At 44.9% G+C, this 21,210-nt stretch overlaps 1 protein-coding gene across 2 annotated transcripts in view; it reads left to right on the top strand.

Moving 5' to 3' along the window:
* The window catches only part of Ppef2 (protein phosphatase, EF hand calcium-binding domain 2), a 29,600-nt gene extending 8,390 nt beyond the window's left edge, over positions 1-21,210 (top strand). The window contains exons 6-17 of one of the 2 annotated variants that reach the window (NM_011148.4): positions 17-131; positions 1,108-1,154; positions 2,340-2,506; positions 3,024-3,060; positions 3,136-3,285; positions 8,746-9,144; positions 11,972-12,157; positions 13,573-13,715; positions 16,063-16,169; positions 17,323-17,486; positions 19,155-19,242; positions 20,662-21,210. In NM_011148.4, the coding sequence (NP_035278.1) occupies positions 17-131; positions 1,108-1,154; positions 2,340-2,506; positions 3,024-3,060; positions 3,136-3,285; positions 8,746-9,144; positions 11,972-12,157; positions 13,573-13,715; positions 16,063-16,169; positions 17,323-17,486; positions 19,155-19,242; positions 20,662-20,915 (1,857 nt within the window). In that variant the 3' untranslated portion in view covers positions 20,916-21,210. The remainder of the gene's footprint in view (positions 1-16; positions 132-1,107; positions 1,155-2,339; positions 2,507-3,023; positions 3,061-3,135; positions 3,286-8,745; positions 9,145-11,971; positions 12,158-13,572; positions 13,716-16,062; positions 16,170-17,322; positions 17,487-19,154; positions 19,243-20,661) is intronic. The other variant, XM_030254206.1, reaches the window with a different exon arrangement.

Genomic DNA, 21,210 nt, shown 5'->3' with positions numbered 1-21,210 from the left:
CCCTTCCTCCTGGTAGCAGCTCCATGCTCGATACGTCTTGAATCTTCTGTACGAGACCAGAAAACACCTGGCCCAGCTGCCCAACATCAACCGAGTCTCCACCTGCTACAGCGAGGAGGTCACAGTGTGTGGTAGGTGCTGGCTGGAGCTGCCTTCCCTGGGCAGATACAAATCGGAAAATCCTGCCATAGAAAGGGGCCAGGAACTGAGCCAGGGGGGAAGATGTGCTGGCTATTAGCAGGTCACATCGGCTCCCTTTCAGCAGACTGTTTCCATATTCGTCACACATTTACTTAAAGGAGACATGGTTCAGAGAAGCAGTTCATAGTGACTGCAAGTTCACACATTCTGTACTGAGAACAGAATCACCACAACAGTCAATAACAACAACAACAACAACAACAACAACAACACACACACACACACACACACACACACACACACACACACAAACAAAGAAACCCCAGCCTTTTGACATTTTATTTCTTGGTACTTCAGCAAATTTCAAGGCTTACAGAGTGTTTATCTCCATCCACACACATGCCTGTCATGTAGAGAATCATAGTGGCCAGCCTTCTGCGTTTGCTCAGTAGCATCCGTGTGGACAGAAGCCCACTCCCCAGCTGAGGGAGACGAACATGAGGAGGGGGTGGGAACTGGCCCAGCGGATGTGCCTCGCTCACCCTGTAAGCACCTGAAACTTAGAAATCATCCTTTCAATGCCCAAAGAGGAGATTTCTTGTTAGATTTTGTAACTTCTCTTGAACAGTCTCCCAGCACTGGTCCACAGTGAGTGACAACTTCTAACTTAGGTGGGGTGAACTCCCCAGCTCTCTTCCCATTACTGCCCTGTATTATATTGCCTGGTCTTTGCTGAAGTAACAGAGTAGCAAATTAACTGTGATAATCATAAACAAAACAAAACAAAACAAAAACAGTGTTTTCTGCTTTTCAGTACTAACTACATCTGCAATAAAGTAGAAGGAGATCAAAGTGATTCTCCCTAAATTAGTAACTGTTGCTTTCTAGCCTTGTCCCATTTTTCCAGACACTATTTTTCTTGTTAAACTATGAGTCAGTATGAACTAATATCCTTTTCTCTGTTAGGAGATCTACATGGCCAGTTGGATGATTTAATATTTATATTTTATAAGGTAAGAGCATCCAATTTAAGTTACTTTCCTGCTCTGAGGCTTAATTTAAAAGTTCAGATATAAGATATACCCTCCATTGCCCAAATACCTAACCGTTGCTTAGACTTACAAAAAAGACGTAATTTTATCTTATATTTTGTTTTGTTTTCCTGCATGTATTTTTGTATACCACATATACACAGTGCATGGAAGCCAGAAGAGGCGTGGACCCCTTAGAGCTAGAGTTACAGATGGTGATGAGCCTCCACGTGGGTGTTGGGAATCAAACCTGTGTTGTCTGCAAGAGAGCAGTCAGTGCTTTTAACTGCTGAGCCGTCTCTCCATGACCGATTGCTTGGGTTTCTACATGTGTGTCTCCACAATAATACCTGATCTAGAGTCAGCTTTGCTTTCTAGTCTGGTTTATTTTTGTAAATTTTAGGCAAATCTAAATGTCAGTTTGATAAGCAGCAGGAACCATTATTTAGCAATTGATTTTCTATTTTTTCCAAATAAAGAAGATTATTATGGAGGCATCCAAACTTTGTTTATATCCATTTTACCTATAAGTAGAACACATAACAAGTGTGTACGCAATATTTTATTAGTACAGTATTATTTCGTATGTATGCTATATTTCCAAATCATTCATATGCGTGTGTGTGTATGCATATGTATTCTCCTTTTTAAAATGTTTTTTGAAATAAGGTCTTATGTAGACGAGAATGGCCTACTTCTAACTCACTATGTAGCCAGACTGGCTTTGAACTCCTGATCCTTCCTACCTCCATCTTCCAAGTGCTGGGTTTAAAGATGTGTGCTATCAGGCTCAGCCTGGGATTACCTTATTTAATCCCCATGAGTTCATGGCAGTTATACGACTATTATTGTTATTGTCATTATGAACCTGGAACTTAAAAGCGGCTTCCATATCACAAGCCCAGCATTCTTTGGTCACACCACATGGTTGTGTCTCTACATCAAATGCCAGGCTTACTGAACATCTCCTAACTTCAGCGTCTTTGGAAAGGAAATGTAAGACAACAGAAAACATTTCCCTTTTTGCTGATATTTCAGTGTAGAGGAAACCACAGACCACAGGATTGGCTGTGGCTCCTGACTTAGCAGTCAGATGCCTGATGCCTTTAACCTGATGTTCTCTCCCCTCCCCGACTGCTTCTTTGTGAACTCATCATCGGTCGGAAGAACGGTCTACCATCACCAGAGAGAGCATACGTGTTCAATGGTGACTTTGTGGATCGAGGCAAGGACTCTGTAGAGGTCCTGATGGTTCTCTTTGCCTTCATGTTGGTATACCCCAAGGAGTTCCATCTTAACAGAGGAAACCATGAGGACCATCTAGTGAACCTACGGTACAAGCCCAGACTCATGGGATGTTGGGTGCTTCCTCTAGCATTCCTTGCTTTAGATGTCTTTTAAACAGAGTTTTCCTAGGGCTAAAGTTGTTCAGTGGTGGAGTACTTGTCTAGAATGCACAAGGGCCTGGGTTCAAGTACAAGTCAAAACATAAGTTTTCTAATTTCTGAAAGAATACACAGTATATAATATTTTTAAAGATTTTTAAATTCCATGTTATTTTACTATTGTGATAAGAACATTACATTTTTACTTATCAACATTTTTAGCTTGTAAACTATAAGGATCCACACAGAGGAAGTAGCAATTCTAGATAAACAGAAAGAATAGAATTTAAATGTCTCATCATTTCTCTACCCAAGAAAGAAATTGTAAACTTTTTGATGGTCCTTTCTATCTCTTTCTACATATTCTAAGGGCACAAAACTAGAATAAGCATTTTTATGAAATGTGACCGCTCCACGACATCTGTCACTAAATGCATCTTCATGTGTGCTTTGCCTCTGTGTCCAGATATGGCTTCACCAAGGAAGTGATGCATAAATACAAGGTGAGCCCCTTCCAAAGCCCGGCACTCCCTCCCTTCAGACAGTTCGGTGAAGCTGAATAGCTTGTCGTTTTTTAGATACATGGGAAGAAAATCCTAAGGACACTTCAGGATGTCTTCTGCTGGCTTCCGTTGGCCACTCTGGTTGATGAGAAAGTCCTTGTTCTTCATGGTGGAGTCTCAGACAAGACAGACCTGGAACTTCTGGCTAAACTAGACAGGCACAAGGTACTGATTCATGAGCTAATACAAACCTCACCTTCTGTCTAGTTTCACTGACCATGTGAAATAGAAGTCACTGTGCATGCCGACTGGTGAGAATGTGGGGAAAGGATTGAGGATTCCCAGCTGGCCTCAGGGAGCAAGTGTGCTGTAATCCATTAGCAATGTCTGCCATGGACACACAAGAGGAGGGTGGCAGCTAGTGCTGTGTTTTTGCCATCCTTGATCTAGATATACATTAAAGGATTTATTAATGTATATGTAAGTACACTATGCCTGTCTTCAGACACTCCAGAAAAGGGTGTCAGATCTCATGACCAGTGGTTGTGAGCTACTAAGTGGTTGCTGGGATTTGAACTCAGGACCTTTGTAAGAGCAGTCAGTGTTCTTAACTGTTGAGCCATCTCTACAGCCCCAATCTAGATAATTCCAATCACTGCCCTTTAGCACCATTTCCCAAAGAGCCCCTACTTCCCAAATGATTCACATCAAATCATCGTTATCTAAGTTCAACCCATGTGTGTTCAGCAACTGGCCAGCAAGAACGACGCTGCAACAGGATCCTTCTGCACATGTTTATTGGGAGAGCTTGATTGCAGAGGCGAAGAGACCCGTAGCCCAGAACTGGTGCTGCTTATATAGGCCTAAGAGAGGCGTGTCTCACACCTGGATTGGTTATGCACTAAGCCTAATTTGCATGTTCCTCATCTGATTGGCTACTCTCTCTCTCTCTCTGTACCTCACAGAGCCTCATTATCATACTCATTTGCATGTCTCACATCTGATTGGTTATACTCTCAAAGCCTCATTATTATGCCCGGGCCAGGCAGTGTCTTTGCAAAAAACTTTACTGCATATGTACACACTGGTTGTTTGTCCAAACTTATATATGGTGGCCAGCAGTAGTCAGCACCACTCTGCAACGGCACATGGTTTTAGAATAAGGACTGGCTTCCCACAGAGGGTGCTCTCTTGCCACATGCAAAGTTGATACTAAGGAGATATGGAAAGGACCCAGAGACTGTGTCTGTCCTTCAGGTATCTATAACAGTGCTGTGTGCTGGTAGAGGGATGGAGAGACAGAGAATGGAGTATAGGTGATGAACAGTAACTTTCTACTGTCCATTCGACTTTAGAAATAGAGACCTGGAAAACCAAGGCTTCGCATTCTTTTTATATTAGACTCTTGACTTTTTATGGTAGCCCATGCATCCCCTCTCCAACTGCCCCTTGTGGCCACCTCTGTTAAATCGAAGAGGTTTTGGCTCTTTCCTGAAGCTTCAACATCACGGAACTTATTACTGCAAACCAAGCAGCCCCAGCTCTGAGTGAATTCAATGGCTATGAACATACACAACAGCACATGGTTTTAGAATAAGGACTGGCTTTGAGGCTTGCAGTTGTCAGTTATCAGGTGACATGGCAACTTAGTGTTGTGACATTGTTTAGGGAATCACCTAGGCTGTCCCCTCCAAGCCTGGATCTGTATTGCCAAGAAAAGGAGCTGTTGTGCCCAGGTTCTGCACACTAGGGAGAAAGAGGAAGGCAAGTGTTCTTGCTCCTTCCAAACAATCCAGAACTCACCGAGTGTCCACTTTCACCTGCCTCATCAGACTGCGAATACGTTTAAAGGGGTGCTGGAAATGGGGTGTATGTGGTTGGCCAACCTGTGAGAAAGAATTGGAAGACAGATCTGGGGGGAATGATAGTGTTTGCCACAGACATATTCATGTTGGAAAGTGTTTCCTGGGTTGACAAAGCCTGGCCTGAGAAGTGAGACGGAAAGGGATAAAAATCCTGGTTCCGTTGCTTAGAGTTTGTGACCTTGGACAACCTAACTTAGTATGACCTTAGACATCACTTGTACAATGGGGATATGAATAAACTCTATTATTGGCATTGTGGAGATTAAATGTAAATATGTCAAATGTGTCACACATGGCTTATGAAACCATGCTCACATTTGGCTGAGGTGACATGAGATTCAAATGGCTGTGTTTAATGCCTACGCCTTCCTTGAGTGAATGGATCTCTAGAGCAACATCTTAAGAACTTGGAATTCTCTGCCGCCATGCTCATGATCCAAGATGGCTGCTTGAGTTCCAGTCGTGGCCACATTTTAGCCAATTAAAAAGGACAGAAGAAAGTTACATTCTTTTCTTTTATGGACAGCGGGTGGCACTCAATGTTTCTCTTCCTACCTACTTGACAAGAATTTATTCAAATGGCTATACTTACCTGAAAGGAAAGTTTGCAAATACAGTCTCTATCCCAGGTATCCCAGGGTGTATGCCCATTACTAAGGGGGGGAGAGAGAGAGAGAGAGAGAGAGAGAGAGAGAGAGAGAGAGGGGTTAGGGTGGCCACCCCGATTTAGCTTACAATGTTGGCTTCTGTGTGCACTCTTCCCCAACACACAGAACCAAGTTCACGGCACAGGGCTGTATATATGGGGCTCATTCAGGACTTACCTTGCCTCAGAGTCCAAGATTTCTGTACTCAGGTCCTGCCAATCAGGGTAGGGTGTGGCTTCATGTGATTCGGTGGCCAGGGACAAGTTACACATCCCTGTATACCCAAACTCAATGTTCTAAAGAGGGAAAGGGTAAGGTTTTTGGCAGATGTTGGCGAGAGCTCTGTTCATTCCCTGGCTCACTCTCTGCTTCTGGACATCTCAGCCTGTCACGTGTGTTATTTGTAATATATATATACATACATACATATACATATACATCATATACATACATATACATACATACATACATATACATCATATATATATATATATAATGTAGGGATGGTCTAGAACTCACTGTGTAGTCAAGGCTGACCTCGAACTTGTGATCTTCGCCACTATGCCTCTGAAGTACTGGGATTACAAGTGCACAACACCATGCCCAGCTTCAGTCTTAAAGTCAGAGGTTTCCTTACGATATTTGCATCTGTACTTAGGGGCAGTTGATGTTTAACAGCCTTTATGGGGTGTGGGTGCCTGTGCAGGCCATGAGACATTGGATCCCCTGGAACTGGAATTACCGGTGGTTGTGAGCTGCCTGATGGGCGTGCTGGGAACCGAACTCTGGGCCTCTACAAGAGCAGCAAGTGCTGTTCATTCATAGCTGCTGTCGATTCAGCCTCCACATTTTTCTGTTTGTTTTGTTTTGTTTTGTTTTCCTGAAACAGGGTTTCTCTGTGTAGACTTGCCCGGAACTTATTCTGTAGTTCAGGCTAGCCTCAAAATCAGAGATCCACCTGCTTCTGCCTCCCCAGTGCTAGGATTAAAGGATGTGCCACTGACAGCCAGCTCACACTTAATTTTTAAAGTAAGTAGTTGGCCCTCTTCTCCTTTCTGCATCTTCTGCCCCCACCCCTACTTATAATCTTGAGAGCATAGGGCCCTAACACCTAAAGCCAGTTCGTGGTGCTTCCCTTGTTAAATCTGCGTGTTGCCTGGCACTTGATTTTTTTAAGCTCGATGTTTCACAAACTTTGAGCTCAAACCTTCTGTTCAGCAGTGTTTCCATCTGGAGGTAGAGACAGCAAGCTACAGGAGAGCCAATTATCTCATCGGGAGACCCGTGTGTCGTTGTGAAAACATAGAAGGGGGGTGGACTTTGAAAAGAGCAGAAGGAACGGTTTCTTTTCATGGCTTAGGATGAGCTAACGTCCTAACATTTGGTTGGCAAAGCTCTGTGGTGGCACTGGCACGGCAGTTCGGAGCAGTTCGGACAACCTGGGGAGCCCTAGGGAAGAGTGCAAAGAAAGAGATGGGGCTCCAGTCAGACTCACTGGATCCAGTGCTGGGAGAGTCTTGGTATCGCTGTGCCTCGGATTCCTTGGCTGTCTGTAAATGATGAAGCTCTCTCTCACTAGGAGCTGGTGAGAAAGTAGGTTGACTTACAGAAATTTTGCACCGTGGCACCTCACCAGAAAGGCTCAATACACCAGCATCCGAAGTCTCTTTAAGAATCAAAGTTAGAGGGCTGGTGAGATGACTCAGTGGGTAAGAGCACCCGACTGTTCTTCCGAAGGTCCAGAGTTCAAATCCCAGCAACCACATGGTGGCTCACAACCATCTGTAATGAGATCTGACTCCCTCTTCTGGAGTGTCTGAAGACAGCTACAGTGTACTTACATATAACAAATAAATAAATCTTAAAAAAAAAAAACAACAACAGCCTTGTTAAAAAAAAAAAAAAAGAATCAAAGTTAGAGACTCAGAGCTAGGACTTGATGACGGAATCTTTAGAGTTTCCTGAGAGGTGATAGGGGTGTCACTGGTGACTGGCTTTTGCTGTCTTTAGTGAGGAGGGACTGAGTAGGAACCAGGTGGTCGCAGTTTCTCTCTTCCAACTGCTAGGAAATGATAGCCTCACTGTCCCTACACGGAGTGTCTCTTTCCAAGACATATTCATCCCGTGGGCCCTCTCCAGGACCTTTCTTTGTTCTTGTCCTAGGCCAGCCCACCCAGGGGTGGCTCTTCTTTGTACCTCACAGTTTCTGGATCTATTTGCGGGATGGGGAGGGAGCATTCTGTGCGCATGCCTAGCCTTGCAAAGATGGCCTTCTCAGCTTTGCCTGTAGCCCAAGCACGGCTACTGTCTTTGGGTTCATTGCCACGCAGTTCCGTGCCGGATTGCTGTCTTTCCCGAGAACAGAATGTTTTGTATTTATTTTTCAACTCGGTTCCAACGCCACGATGAGACGGTGGGGCTCCAGCTGAAAGGGTTCCCGCTTCCTCTCCCCTGTCCCTCTGCAACAAGGTAGGGTCACGGGTCAAGCATTTCCGGTTACCTGACTGCTTTTCCCTATTCTACACTACCGGTCTAGCAATCCATGCAATCCAAGACTTACAGCAGATGGCGCCAAACCCCGCGTAGAATAGATGTTTTGTTTTTCTCTGGGTACCCTGTCAGAACCATGATCTGCCCGTCCATGTTTCATGCCCAGGTTCCGACTCTACATCACTACCGTTCCATTTGTGGGTATATTTTTTTAAGCAGAAGGGTCCTTAAAAACGGCATGGTAATGCTGTGTATGTCCATCAGAAAACCTAGGTTATGTGACTGATCTGAAGGCCGTGTATACAGCGTGGATGCGCTGCACACAGGAGTGACCCACATAGCACTCAATTTTCCGTTGGTGATACAAAATGTTACTATGTGTCTTGCAAAAATATGTTAAATGTGAGTAATTTAAACATGAAATATCAGCCTGCCAATTGCGTGTTTGAATGTGGTGGCTAGGTGGAATTGCTGTGCAAAGTTATAAGGGTTGCCATCAAGCTTGTCATAGCCCCGGAAAACTGCACAGAGCAGAGGTTTAGGACTGACCTGGATCCCAGAACAGTAGTCTGAAAGGACTTACCATTTCATTTTTGTAAGTCTTTGCGTGGTGCGTGCCTGCGTGTGTGTCCGTCTGTTTGCTTGTTTATTTATTTATTTATGTATTTATTTGACACATTTAGATTGTTTCTACCATGAGGTGCAAAACAAGAAAGGAAAGTGAGAATCGAGAGGAGCAGAAGAGAAAAGATAACCAGACAAGCTCTGGACAGAAACCTACTCCGTGGTTTCTTCCTCAAAGCCGCTCTCTGCCCTCTTCGCCTTTTCACCTGGGCTCTGGCTTTAAGGCCTACAAAGCCGGCAGGTCCTGCAGCATCCCCTGTGGCTCCCCTAACAGCAAGGAGCTATCCCGGCGGGGGCAGGTGCGGCGCTCAGTGGACCTGGAACTGGAACAGTGCCGGCAGCAAGCCGGCTTCCTGGGGATCAGAGAGAAGGGGGAGTCCTTGCCTTTGGCCCCAGATGCTGACTGTGTTGCTGATGGGGGAGGGGTGCTGGAACCCACCCCCGAGGAGTGGAAGCAGGTGAGTGTGGCCAGGTGCTGCTTCTGAGAGTTTATCTGCTGTAGGGGGAGCGAAGAGATCAAAACTCCTGTATAAATGCAGGTGGTTTCCTGAGGCCCCACTTTCTATAAGGAATTAGAAAACCCCAGGACACTAACTTTTGTTTAGTAACTCATGTTGACGTTTTGTTATGAATGGGGAGAGGTTGCTAGGGACCGTTGCCCAAGAATACCTGTTTCAGGACTTGGCTTCAGCTGAGGATGCAAGTTAGGTGCCACTTAAAGGATACTTTCCCATGCAGCAAGCTGGCAGCTCCCGCACAAGGTCAGAACTAGTCAGTAGCTTCTGTCCTCTCTTTTCAGAAAAATAAGGGCTTCCCCAGATCTCTAAAACTATGTCCTTTACCACACCCAGCTGCTGTTTAGTTAGGGTTTCTATTACTGCGCTGCAGTACCATGACCAAAAATAACTTGGATGGAAAGGACTTATTTTGCTCACACTTCCACATCATAGTCTGTCACTGAGGAAATTCAGAGCAGGAACTCAAGCAGGGCAGGAACCTGGAGGCAGGATCTGATGGAGAGGCCATGGAGGGATGCTGCTCACTGATCTGCTCCTGATGGAATGATCAGACTGTTTCCTAATGTACCCTGAACTACCTGTCCAGGAAAGGTGTCAGTCCCTGTGGGATGGGTCCACCCTTAGGAATTGTTAGTCTAGACAACAGTCCAGACTTGCCTAGAGGCCAATCCTACTGATACATTTCCTGAACTGTGGTCCCCTCCTCTCTGAGAACTCTAGCTTGTGTCAAGTTGACATAAAAATACAGGCACACCTGGTAACCAGGTTGGAGACGATGTTGGTGGTTTTGGGGAAGTTATATAAAAATTTGATGGTGGAGTCATTTGTCATCTATAAAAATGGCGTTTCATAAGGTTCATCCAATAAAGAAAAGAGTTCAGGCTGTTTTAAGAGCTCAAGTGGGCAGAAGTAGCCACTGTCTGGACAAAGGAGGGCAAGAAGCACACATCACATTCTCCCAGAGTTATTGCTCTGGGCTCCAAGACCAACTTATACTTGAAGTTTAAAATGAAGTTTTGCAATCTGTGACCCACTAATGTGCAGATACTTATAAATCAAGTGCATTTTCCTTAAAAGTACATTAAGAGGGTATTCTGTATCATCATCCTAAACCCATAGTTCCTCATTGTGCCAGACACGCAACGTCGTTAACCTGAGTATGGACAAGAGGCTAGAACCCGAACTGCTGCCCCAGAACTCTCAGATCTTCTTCCTCTCAAGTTGGTTTTGTTCAGTGTTTTACCACAGCATAAAAAACAAACTAGAACAATAACATATAGTTATTATGTCTTCCACCATTACCAGGTCTTTGTAGAAGAATCAGGAAACTAAAAGCAATTAGGACATAGTTTATTTCTGTCTTTCTGTCTCTCTGTCTCTCTGTCTCTCTGTCTCTCTGTCTCTCTGTCTCTCTCTCTCTCTCTCTCCCTTCCTTCCTTCCTTCCTTCCTTTCTTTCTTTCTTTCTTTCTTTCTTTCTTTCTTTCTTTCTTTCTTTCTTTCTTTCTTTCTTTCTTTCTTTTCTCCCCCTTCCTTCCTTTCTTCCTTTCTTTCTTTCTTTCTTTCTTTCTTTCTTTCTTTCTTTCTTTCTTTCTTTCTTTCTTTCTTCTTTTGTAATCAAAAGTCTAGCTAGGAATCAGGGATTCCATCATACAGAAGAAAGATGGGAATAGCAATACAGAGAGAGCAAGCTGCATTCTCTGCTGTAGGATGTGGTGGGTGAAGGGAGGATGTCTCACTCTTGCATTCAAGGCCTTGAGCAGACTCCGTGGGGTGTGTCTAGCAAACAGAGAGGGCATCCTGACTCTTTTAATTGTGATTTAAACTTATAAAGCCATGGGGATATGAAGCAGAAATGTCTGCTATTTTCAGGATCTCTGCCTTCATTTTGGAGCCAGGGTGCAGGGGCCTGGGATACAGGCTCTGACTGAGGGTGTCAGCCCTGGGTACAGCTGTTGCCTGAGCAACACTACCTCTATTCCATGCTGCCCTTTCATGTAAAATTCACCAAGAGACCACATATGTGCTTGCCAGCCAATAGGCGCACACACTCACTTGTGAAATAGAACATTTGTAAGCTGCATGCCTCTGTTCCCCATCCTTGGGAAGCGGCGGCAGGAGGATCGATTGTTCAGAGTCATTCTCAGCCTGGGCTACACAAGACCCTGCCTCAAAACAAACAAGCAAGCAAGAAATCTGCAGCACTGGGAGTCTGAGGTAGGAGGGTCGCGGTGAGACCAAGGACAGCCTGGGTTGCTTAGAAAGACTCTGTCTCAAAACAAACAAACAAAAACTCAACCAAACAAAACTGCAACCAAACAAACAATAAAAGGATGTGGCAAATCTTTTAAAATTCAGCCTTAAGCACCCAAAATATAAACACAGTGGCTGGAGAGGTGACCCCGTGGCTAAGGGCATTGGTTGCTCTTTCATAGGATCCTGGGTTTGAGTCCCAGCACCTATATGCCTCTCACAATCATCTGTAATTCCAGTCCCATGAAACCCCACACCCCTCTGCGTGTACACGGCACACAAGCAGACATTCAGGCAAAACACCCATACACATTTAGAAATAACAACAAAGATAAACAAAGACTTCAAAATATAAACATGGGTCAAATATTGATTACGTAGGCATTTTTCACTTTGTCTTATTTTTCCTGTCTCTTCCTCCCTCCTCCACTTTCTCCTCCTCACCTGCTTCTTCCACCCACCCTCCTGGTGTTCTTGGGAATGGCGGAGTGGCTGTGAACCTCCTCTTCTTCCTAGGTTGTAGATATTCTGTGGAGTGATCCCGCGGCTCAGGAGGGCTGCAAGGCCAACGCTGTCCGAGGAGGAGGCTGTTACTTTGGGCCTGACGTGACAGAACGGTTGATGGAAAAATACAAGCTGCAACTCCTGATCCGTTCGCATGAGTGCAAACCCGAGGGCTATGAGTTCTGTCACAACCGCAAGGTGGGTTGAGCCGCTGCAGCTGTCTCTGTATCTGTGTCACAGGAGTGATTCCAAAAGGCTCCTGGGAGGTGCCTGGGGTTTGCTACCCACTTGCCTGAGGCAGCTGGGTACTTTATAAGTGTGGGAGTGCGTGTGTGCATGCGTGCCTGTGTGCATGTGTGCGTGAGTGCGTGTGTGTGTGTGTGTGTGTGTGTGTGTGTGTGTGTGTGTGTGTGTTTGTACAGGGCCCACAGAGGCCAGAAGTGAGTGTCAGGTTCCTCAGAACTGGAGCCACAGTAACTGCTGGGCTGTCTGTCCAGGCCCCAGAGTAGGGTTTTCTATGCCTTTGTACCTCAGAGATGCTCTGTGAGACTTTCTGCTCGCGAGGCACTGGGAGGTGCTGCGCTGATGTCTCTTCCTGAAGACTTACAGAGAGCACAGAACAGGAAGCGTTTTCAGCCTTGCAACCAGGAAACACAAACTCAGCCAAATGGTTCTTCTATTAATTGACTGCCAACCCACTGTTCTCCCACAGAAAGAGGATTCTGGGAACACAGAGCCCCACCCTTTGTCATCGACTAAGTCAAACATTGTTACATTTGGAGATGTCCAGATACACACAGATCCTGACTATCTGCCTGGACAATGTAAAACCCAGTGCCTTGTAGGGATGTTTAGACAAGCAACCACCATGTGACTAAGAGAGGGAAGATTTGGCTGGGTAATCACTAACTTCCTATATCCATCAATCAAAAGGGTTTTGTCTGTCCCTTGTTCTCAGGCTCTTGGGAATCAGTGGCTGCCATCAAATTTTGTTTTAAAAAGTCACAAAAAGCTTCCTGTGGTGACACCTTTAAAACCAACGCTCAGGAGGCAGAGGCAGAGGCAGACAAATCTCTGTGAGCTCAAAGCTATCCTGGCCTTCACAGTGAGTTCCAGGACAGCCAGGGCTACACAGAGAAACCCTGTCTCAAAATAAATAAATAAATAAATAAATAAATAAATAAATAAATAAAACAAAGGATCCTAAAAGTCAAAAGTAAAAGATCGGAAAGTCTGAGAGGACGGCTCTGTCGGGAAAGCACTTGCCACATAAATCTGAGTGCAGCTTCCTAGCACCCACATAAAAAGCTGGGTTCAAGGCGTTGTCCATCTGTAATCTCAGCGGCTGGGGAGGTAGAGATAGGCTGACCCCTGGAGCTCACTGGCCAGTCAGACTAGATGAACTGGTGAGATCCTGCCTCAACAAACATGGTGGAGAACAACTGAAGAAGAAACTGACTGGGAGGGAGGGAGGGAGAGAGGGAGAGAGGGAGGGAGGGAGGCCCATGATGAGTGTGAGAAGCAGCCCGATGTGGGCTTGGCCCGTGGGGTTGAGGATGGAGATTCGTCAGTATGCATACGTTCCATGCTGTGTCTCTTCTGTTTTGACTCAGGTGTTAACCATCTTTTCTGCCTCCAACTACTATGAAGTTGGCAGCAACAGAGGAGCCTACGTCAAGCTGGGGCCAGCCCTGACTCCACATATCGTGCAGTATCAAGCTAACAAGGCGACCCACAGGCTAACCATGAGGCAAAGGCAAGACTTTTCAGCAAATAGCTATCAGAAAATGAATGTCAGCGACTAGAGACTTTAGATGGCATTATAGTTATTCAAATTCTACAGGACAGTTCAGAATTTAGCTATATTGGTATTAAAATCTAGAATAGACATTATGCGAGAGCCCCCCGTATTGGTCTTTTTGTTGTTGTTTATTTGCTTGCTCCGTTTCTTCTGAGACAGGGTCTTACTGTGTAGCCTTAACTAGCCAGGAACTTGCTATGTAGACCAAGCTGAGATCTACCTGCCTCTGCCTCCTCAATGCTAAGACTAAATATGCACTATTCTATCCCCTCCTCTCCTCTCTCCTCTCCCTTCTCTCTCTCCTCTCTCCCCATCTCTCCCCTCTCTCCTTCCTCTCTCCCCTCTCCCCCTCTCTCCCTCCCCCTCTCCTTCTCTTTCTCTTCCCCCCTCTCTCTCCTCTCCCCATCTCTCCTCTCCCCCCTCTCTCCCCTCTCCCCCCTCTTCCCTCCCCCTCTCCCCCCCCTCTCTGGATAGGGTCTCATATCTTACATAGTCCAGGCTGGCCTCGACCTCACATACAGCTAAGGATGGCCTTCACTCTCCTGTTCCACCAGCCTCTGCCTCCCGAGAGCTGAGTATACAGGCGGGCACTACCATACCTGCCTGATTTCGTTTGCAGTTATGATAATAAAATACCTGATGCAAGGTATTTTTAAAGAAAGTGAGCTTACTTAACATATAATGTTGGAGGCTGGACATGTAAGGCTGGGCAGCCCCTTGGGTCTGTCCTTTAGTGAGGACCTAACTGTAGATGGCATCTCATCAGGGATAAGGGGAAGATCACATCCTAAAATGGTAGGCAGTCGAAGGAGGATGTTAGGCTCCATCTATCTTCATACCTCACAGAACTCAGTCAAGAGTCCAAGAAAACTGCCTTAATCGCTTGTGAGGTGGTGGCAGGGGGTGGAGATGGGTGGTCTTGACTTAAGAAACTGTCTTTGGCTCCACCCTCTAAAACTCCCATCACCACACAGAGGACCAAGTTCTCAATACACAAATCAGACACCCTGAGTTCCACCCCTGGAATCTGTGAGATCAGAGAGAATCAGCCCTTAAAAATTCTCTCTGATTAACACATTCTTGCTGAAGCAAACACACACACACACACACACACACACACACACACACACACACACACTCCATGCATAGTTCCAGAGAAACTTATCCATCCAGAAGGTTGTCCAGGCAATCAATGACTGCTGTTTGCAAGGACATCAGTACTTCTGTTAGCTTCTGATGTAACAAATTCTAGACAAAGCTTGTGTGATCGTATACCTGTGCAATTTGGACCAAGCTTTAGAGAGCTCACACAATTTTTAAAAGGTTAATGGAGCCTACATATGCGTTACTAGTTAACATAAATTACAATGAACATTTTTCAACTTAAAAAACAAAACAAAACATTGTTTGCTTTTTGTTTGTTAGCAGGAGTGTCTCCCGTAATCCAGGCTAGTCTTGAACTTGCTGTGTAGCAAAGACTGACCTTGAACTTTCTGCCTCTGGCTCCAGAGTGCTGGGGTTATAGGCAAGTTCCACTCTCTACCTCCGGCCTGCAATAAATACTTTTATCAAACATGACAACATGCTTTAAAAAAAAGTACTTTATCACTTGAAAAGACAGGTTAGCTGTTCGTTATTTATAGAATGGCTGGCCTTCGATAAAATATTACAAACTGAAAAGATTTGGTTTTTAAATCTCCTTTTTATCTAGTTTCAATTTATTGAATATCTATTTTGAGCCAAGTGCTATGCCCAGAATCATGAGATTGACCCACCACTCCAAAAAATGAAAAAATTAGGCTAGGATTGTAGTTTGTAACTACAACACTTGCTTAGCATGGACAAAACTTGATCCCAGGACCCCCTACCCATCAAAAAATAATTTAAAAGATGGATTTAGTGATTTCCGTGTTTTATATGAATCTCATTTTCTGCTTATCATAATCATAAACTGTGAGGAAAACATGGTTTATTACGATAACAAATGGTACACAGTGGATGCCAGAGGCTTCCTGCTAGATGCTCGCTACCGATTTATTTAACCCACTTTCACCCTTTAAACCTGTTTTTAATGGAAGAGTTGAGGCACAGCTTGCGTAGAGCACGTGACTACAGAGGTGATCTTTCTCTAGACGTGAGTCACTGGCCACCCTGGGACATGGAGGGGAAACGAGATGGAACACTTCTTTCCAAAGTTGAGCTCTTGGGCTTGAGTTACTGAGAATGAGGAAGAACGTGCTAGAGCCGCCCAGGACTTACCTTACACTCAGCTTTTCACAAACCCCTCTTCTTCCCATTCCAGGATCAGCAGGGTGGAGGAGTCGGCCCTCAGAGCCCTTCGACAGAAATTATTTGCTCATTCGTCGGACCTGCTTGTTGAGTTTAGGAAGCGCGACCCGGATGAGAGCGGTAAGGACAAAGTAAAACAGACCTAGAAGCCTCTGGGGGCTTGAGCCAGAGCACTGGTTAGGGGTGAAAGGCAGACATCTCATGACATTGCGGCTTCAGCTTGCTGCCGGTTTTGTAATTTTTTTAAACCTTAAGATATAGCAGAGCATGTACTTGGCCAGATGCAGGTGGTGAGAGCAATGGAATCATGGGAAGGGTCAGACCCAGAACCAAGCAGGAGTGAGCGGAGGAGCTGAGTTGCTGGTGCTGGCCCAGGGACTGCTTGTTTCTGAGCTTTTCAACTCCATGTTCTACTGTCAACACTAAACAGTGTTTTTATTCAACTTGATGGAGTAGCCAACCAAACTTTGATTAATTGCAGCCATATATATATATATATATATATATATATATATATATATATATATATGCATATATGTTATTAAGTGTTTAAGTGAATAATATATTCCAAGGAAAGTAGAACATTGATTCTTTCTTTCTTCAGTACTGGGGATTGAACCTAGGACCTTGTACATGCTAGGCAGGTGCTCTGTACGAAGCTATACCAGCACCTATCCTTTAAAACAACCACACACACACACACTTGCATACATAGATATACATAAACTCATGTACAAACACAAATATGCATACATACATATATACACATACACACATACATATACATTCATATATACACACTTGTGCATACACATACTTATATACACTCATATACACACATATAACTATATATATACATATATACTCATACACAATACATATACACATGCACAAACATACACTTATATACACATATACATAAAAACACATACACAATACATTGTTTTATGGTATTTACGAAAATCTTAATGTACCCAAATTTAATACATGAAAAGACATAATTTTTAATTATGGGCAGAAATAAAGTTTTATATCACATTTGACATACACTTATGCTTTGTTCTCTGAAATTCCAATTTAATTAGCCATCTTGTATGTCATCTGGCAAGCCTAGTTTCCAGTCAACTTTGCCATGACCAACAAGAATAGTGGTAACGGCCTTTATTCCTATTACCCATCAATACTTAAAGGATGTGAGCGTTAAAATGCACACCCTGCTGGACAGGAAACCAGACTTCTCTGTGGCAGGCCGACAGCCAGGTCTTTCCTGCAGGTGTCATCACCCTGAGTGATTGGGCGACTGCCGTGGAGTCTGTGCTGCACCTGGGACTGCCCTGGCGGATGCTGCGGCCACAACTGGTGAATAGTTCAGCGGATAACGTGTTGGAATACAGGTCCTGGTTGGACAGTTTGGCCAAAGAACAGCTGAGCCGAGAGGTGAGGGTGTGGTGGTGGTAGTTGAGAGCACACAGCGGCCTCTGAACCCTATGAAGGGGTGCCTAAATTCTGAAACAGCTATTTAGGGCCCCAAAGCTAGGGTGGGAAGCTGAAAGCAACTATTTGTTACATTCCTATATATCAGACTGTGTGTTAAGGGTTTTGTGTAGCTGCCTCTGTTAATCTCCGCAAACAACCTAGAGGTAGGCATTACCTGTGCTTTTAGACCTGAGAATGCATAAGCCTGGGGTTATAGAATTTCTCAGCGGTGACTCAGGCTTGGGCTAAGGGTGTACTTTGTGAAAAAACCTATGCTAAGTGTGCTTAAAGCCCCGGATCAACCTCCAGCAGCAAAAGAGAACAAAACCAAACTCAAGTCTTCTAACTGTAAATCCCATTTGGTTTCCCCAACACCTTGATGTTTCCTCTATTTTAAAACATGAGTCAATAAATAGTTGCTGACAAGGCCAGTTAAGTGAGGCTTTTCCTTAAGTACTTTTGGAAAACATCTTTATTGCAACATGACTGCAACATAATTCCCACATTATGTAATTATGTAGTTCACCCACTTGAAAGGACTCAACTCAATGATGCTTCCGATAAGTTTGTCCCTCAGTATCTAGCATGAGGGGAATACTCACACATCTGGGGAGGTTCAAATCCCTTATGTAAAACAGTATGGTCATGCGCTTCCTCCCAGACAGAGACTTTACTCTCTAGGTTACTTATAATACCTAACGCAATGCAAATACTATGTAAATACTGGATTGTAGCAGGAATAATAATAGAGAAGGTTTGTATAAGTCAGTACTGACACAGTTTTCATCCAAGACTAAACCACAGATGCTGAACCTAAGGATGTAAAGGGATGACTATATTTGCAAATATATGCAACCATCTACCGATTTTTTTATTTTATTTTATTTTTTCAAGACAGGGTTTCTCTGTGTAGCCCTGGCTGTCCTGGAACTCACTTTGTAGTCCAGGCTGGCCTCGAACTCAGAAATCCACCTGCCTTTGCCTCCCAAGTGCTGGGATTAAAGGCATGCACCACCACCGCCCAGCTCAAATTCTATTTTTGGATGGGTTTTTGCTTGTTGGGGTTTTTGTTTTTATACCACCAATGACATTCCTACTTCACTCTAGCGAGGTGGAAGAAGAACTTGTTCAATGTAAAACTATCAGAGTTCATTGTGTATTGTTGTTTGCGACCCTGACCAAGATCCTCCAGGGCAGGGGTAAGAAGGCGCAGAGTCAGTGACAGGCAAGTGGCAAAAACAGTACTTTTTTTGGCTGCAACTGGGCAAACCTTTATACGCCCCGCCTCCCAACCTCTCATTGGCTCTCAAGTAGCCAGATGTGGCGCTGTGTCTTTCTCACTGGATCGCTCCGTTGCCTGATCCATCATCTCTAGCCACTCTAGGTTGGCTCCGGGAGGAAGTATCAGCGATGCGAACATCAGCATTGCTGCTGGGCCCCCTACAGTGTATTCATTATGCATTAGGGCAAAAATAAGGGGTTGGCAAAAATGAGGGTTTTTTTTCTTTAATTTTTTTTTTCTTTCCGGTGGGTGAGTTCACTGGCCCCAAGGACCAAGGCCAGGGGAAAGTGGGAAAAGAGAAAGGGGACTCGGGTGGAGAAAGAAGCTTTTCTTTCTTTTTCTTACAGAATATTCAGTCGAGTTTGCTGGAAAAGCTCTATCGAAACCGATCCAACTTGGAGACCATTTTTAGGATCATAGACAGCGATCATTCAGGTAAACTCGCCCATCGCCCCTTCACATTCCGTGCATAGGAATTATTTTGCCCCAGACCCCTTAGTTTCCTTCACAACTATTTCCTCTCAAGTTGCACGCAGCTGTTGAGTTGTCTGTCGCCAGCGGTGTCAGAAAAACTACTCTTTGTTGTTTTGTTTTGTTTTGTTTGAGATAGGGTTTCTCTGTGTAGCCCTGGATGTTCTGGAACTCACTATGTAGACCAGGCTGGCCCAGAACTCACAGAGCTCTGCCAGCCTCTGCCTCCTGTGTGCTGGTATTAAAGGCATGCACCACCATTCCTGACTTCATTGGGTGATCTTGGACCTTTGTTTTCTTAAAAAAATAAAAAAATCAATTCAAGGTCAATGAAATAGCTTGGTGGGTAAAAGAAGCAGATGCCACACAGCCTGAGCATTCCCAGAGCCCACCGTGGAAGGGGGGGGGGGGAGAGGACTGACTGGCTCCTTAAAGTTGCCCTCTGACTTCCACATGCTTCCTGTGGCACACATGGATGCGAGCATGCGTATGTGTTCACAGAGACACGACTTTTAGTAACTACAGTGAAAAACCTTAGCTGAGGTGAACTGAGGATAAAGCAGCCCTGGCAGAACTGCAGAAAACCAAACCGGAAATGAACTACGGCCAGCCAGCTGTTCGTGCACAATGCAAGGGCTCTTGCTCTATTATGATCTGGTTGCTTGTGAGGTCTCACGTCACCTCTCCAGGCTGGTGTCTAACTCCTGTCCTCAGTCCAGGGAAGCTAGGATAAGCCTGCCCAGCTTTTTTTTTTTTTTTTTTTTTTTAAGATTCATTTTTTTATTTTATGTATATGAGTATACTGTAGCTGTCTTTAGACACACCAGAAGAGGGCATCAGATATCAGATCACATCACAGATGGTTGTGAGCCACCATGTGGTTGCTGGGAATTGAACTCAGGACTTCTGGAAAAGCAGTCAGTGCTTTTAACCGCTGAGCCATCTCTCCAGCCCCAGTGTGTCCAGCTTAAACACATTTCGTAATCAGTATAAATACGCTTATATCTGGGATGACTTGACATAAGAAGATGTCCCCTATGACATTCTGGACTGGATAATGTATTCCAAGGGTTCCTTTTGTGCATCATATGGTGCTATGGTGCTATGGTGCTATGGTGCTATGGTGCTATGGTGCTATGGTGCTATGGTGCTATGGTGCTATGGTGCTAAGCAGTATCCCTGGCCTTCATCTTCTGGTTGCTCCCAGCTGAAGAGCACTCGTGAGTCATGCTTTTCTGTGGTCCCCTTGGGAGTTCATATGTCACCGGGAGCCTTGGGGTCTGTGTCTGCTCACTGGATGGGGAACAGGTGTCCCGTTAGCAGGTCAGACTGTGTTAGCCCTGAAAATAGAGGGGGTGACCGACTTCTCCCCTCTGCCTTAAGGATTCATCTCCCTGGATGAGTTCAGGCAGACTTGGAAGCTCTTCAGCTCACATATGAGCATCGACATCACAGATGACGGCATCTGTGACCTCGCCAGAAGCATCGACTTCAACAAGGATGGCCACATCGACATCAATGAGTTCCTGGAGGCCTTCCGCCTCGTGGAGCAGTCCTGCTTAGAGGGCCACGCCTCTGCTTGCCTGCAGTCCACAGACACTGCTGAGAGTGGCCATAGCAGTCCAGGCCCATGCTGAGGATAGACTGGTCTATTACTCAAAGTGCCTAAGGCGATGCTGAGTTTATGACTCCACATGGACTTGGACTTTATCCTGAAAATTTGCCACCACAAAGCATTCAAATCAAGAGTTACCTGTTTGGACTGGAGAGATGGTTCAGTGGTTAAGAGCACTGACTGCTCTTCCAGAGGTCCTGAGTTCAATTCCCGGCAACCACATTGTGGTTCATAGTGGATCTGTCAGCCTCTTCTGGTGTGTATGAAGACAGCTACAGTGAAATCATATACATAAAATAAATAATTTAAAAAAAAAA

This window comes from Mus musculus, chromosome 5 (genome assembly GCF_000001635.26).
Source record: "Mus musculus strain C57BL/6J chromosome 5, GRCm38.p6 C57BL/6J".
Classification (NCBI taxonomy): Eukaryota; Metazoa; Chordata; class Mammalia; order Rodentia; family Muridae; genus Mus; species Mus musculus.
The sequence above is the reverse complement of the archived record's forward strand: the minus strand, read 5'-3'. Positions and strand labels throughout refer to the sequence as shown.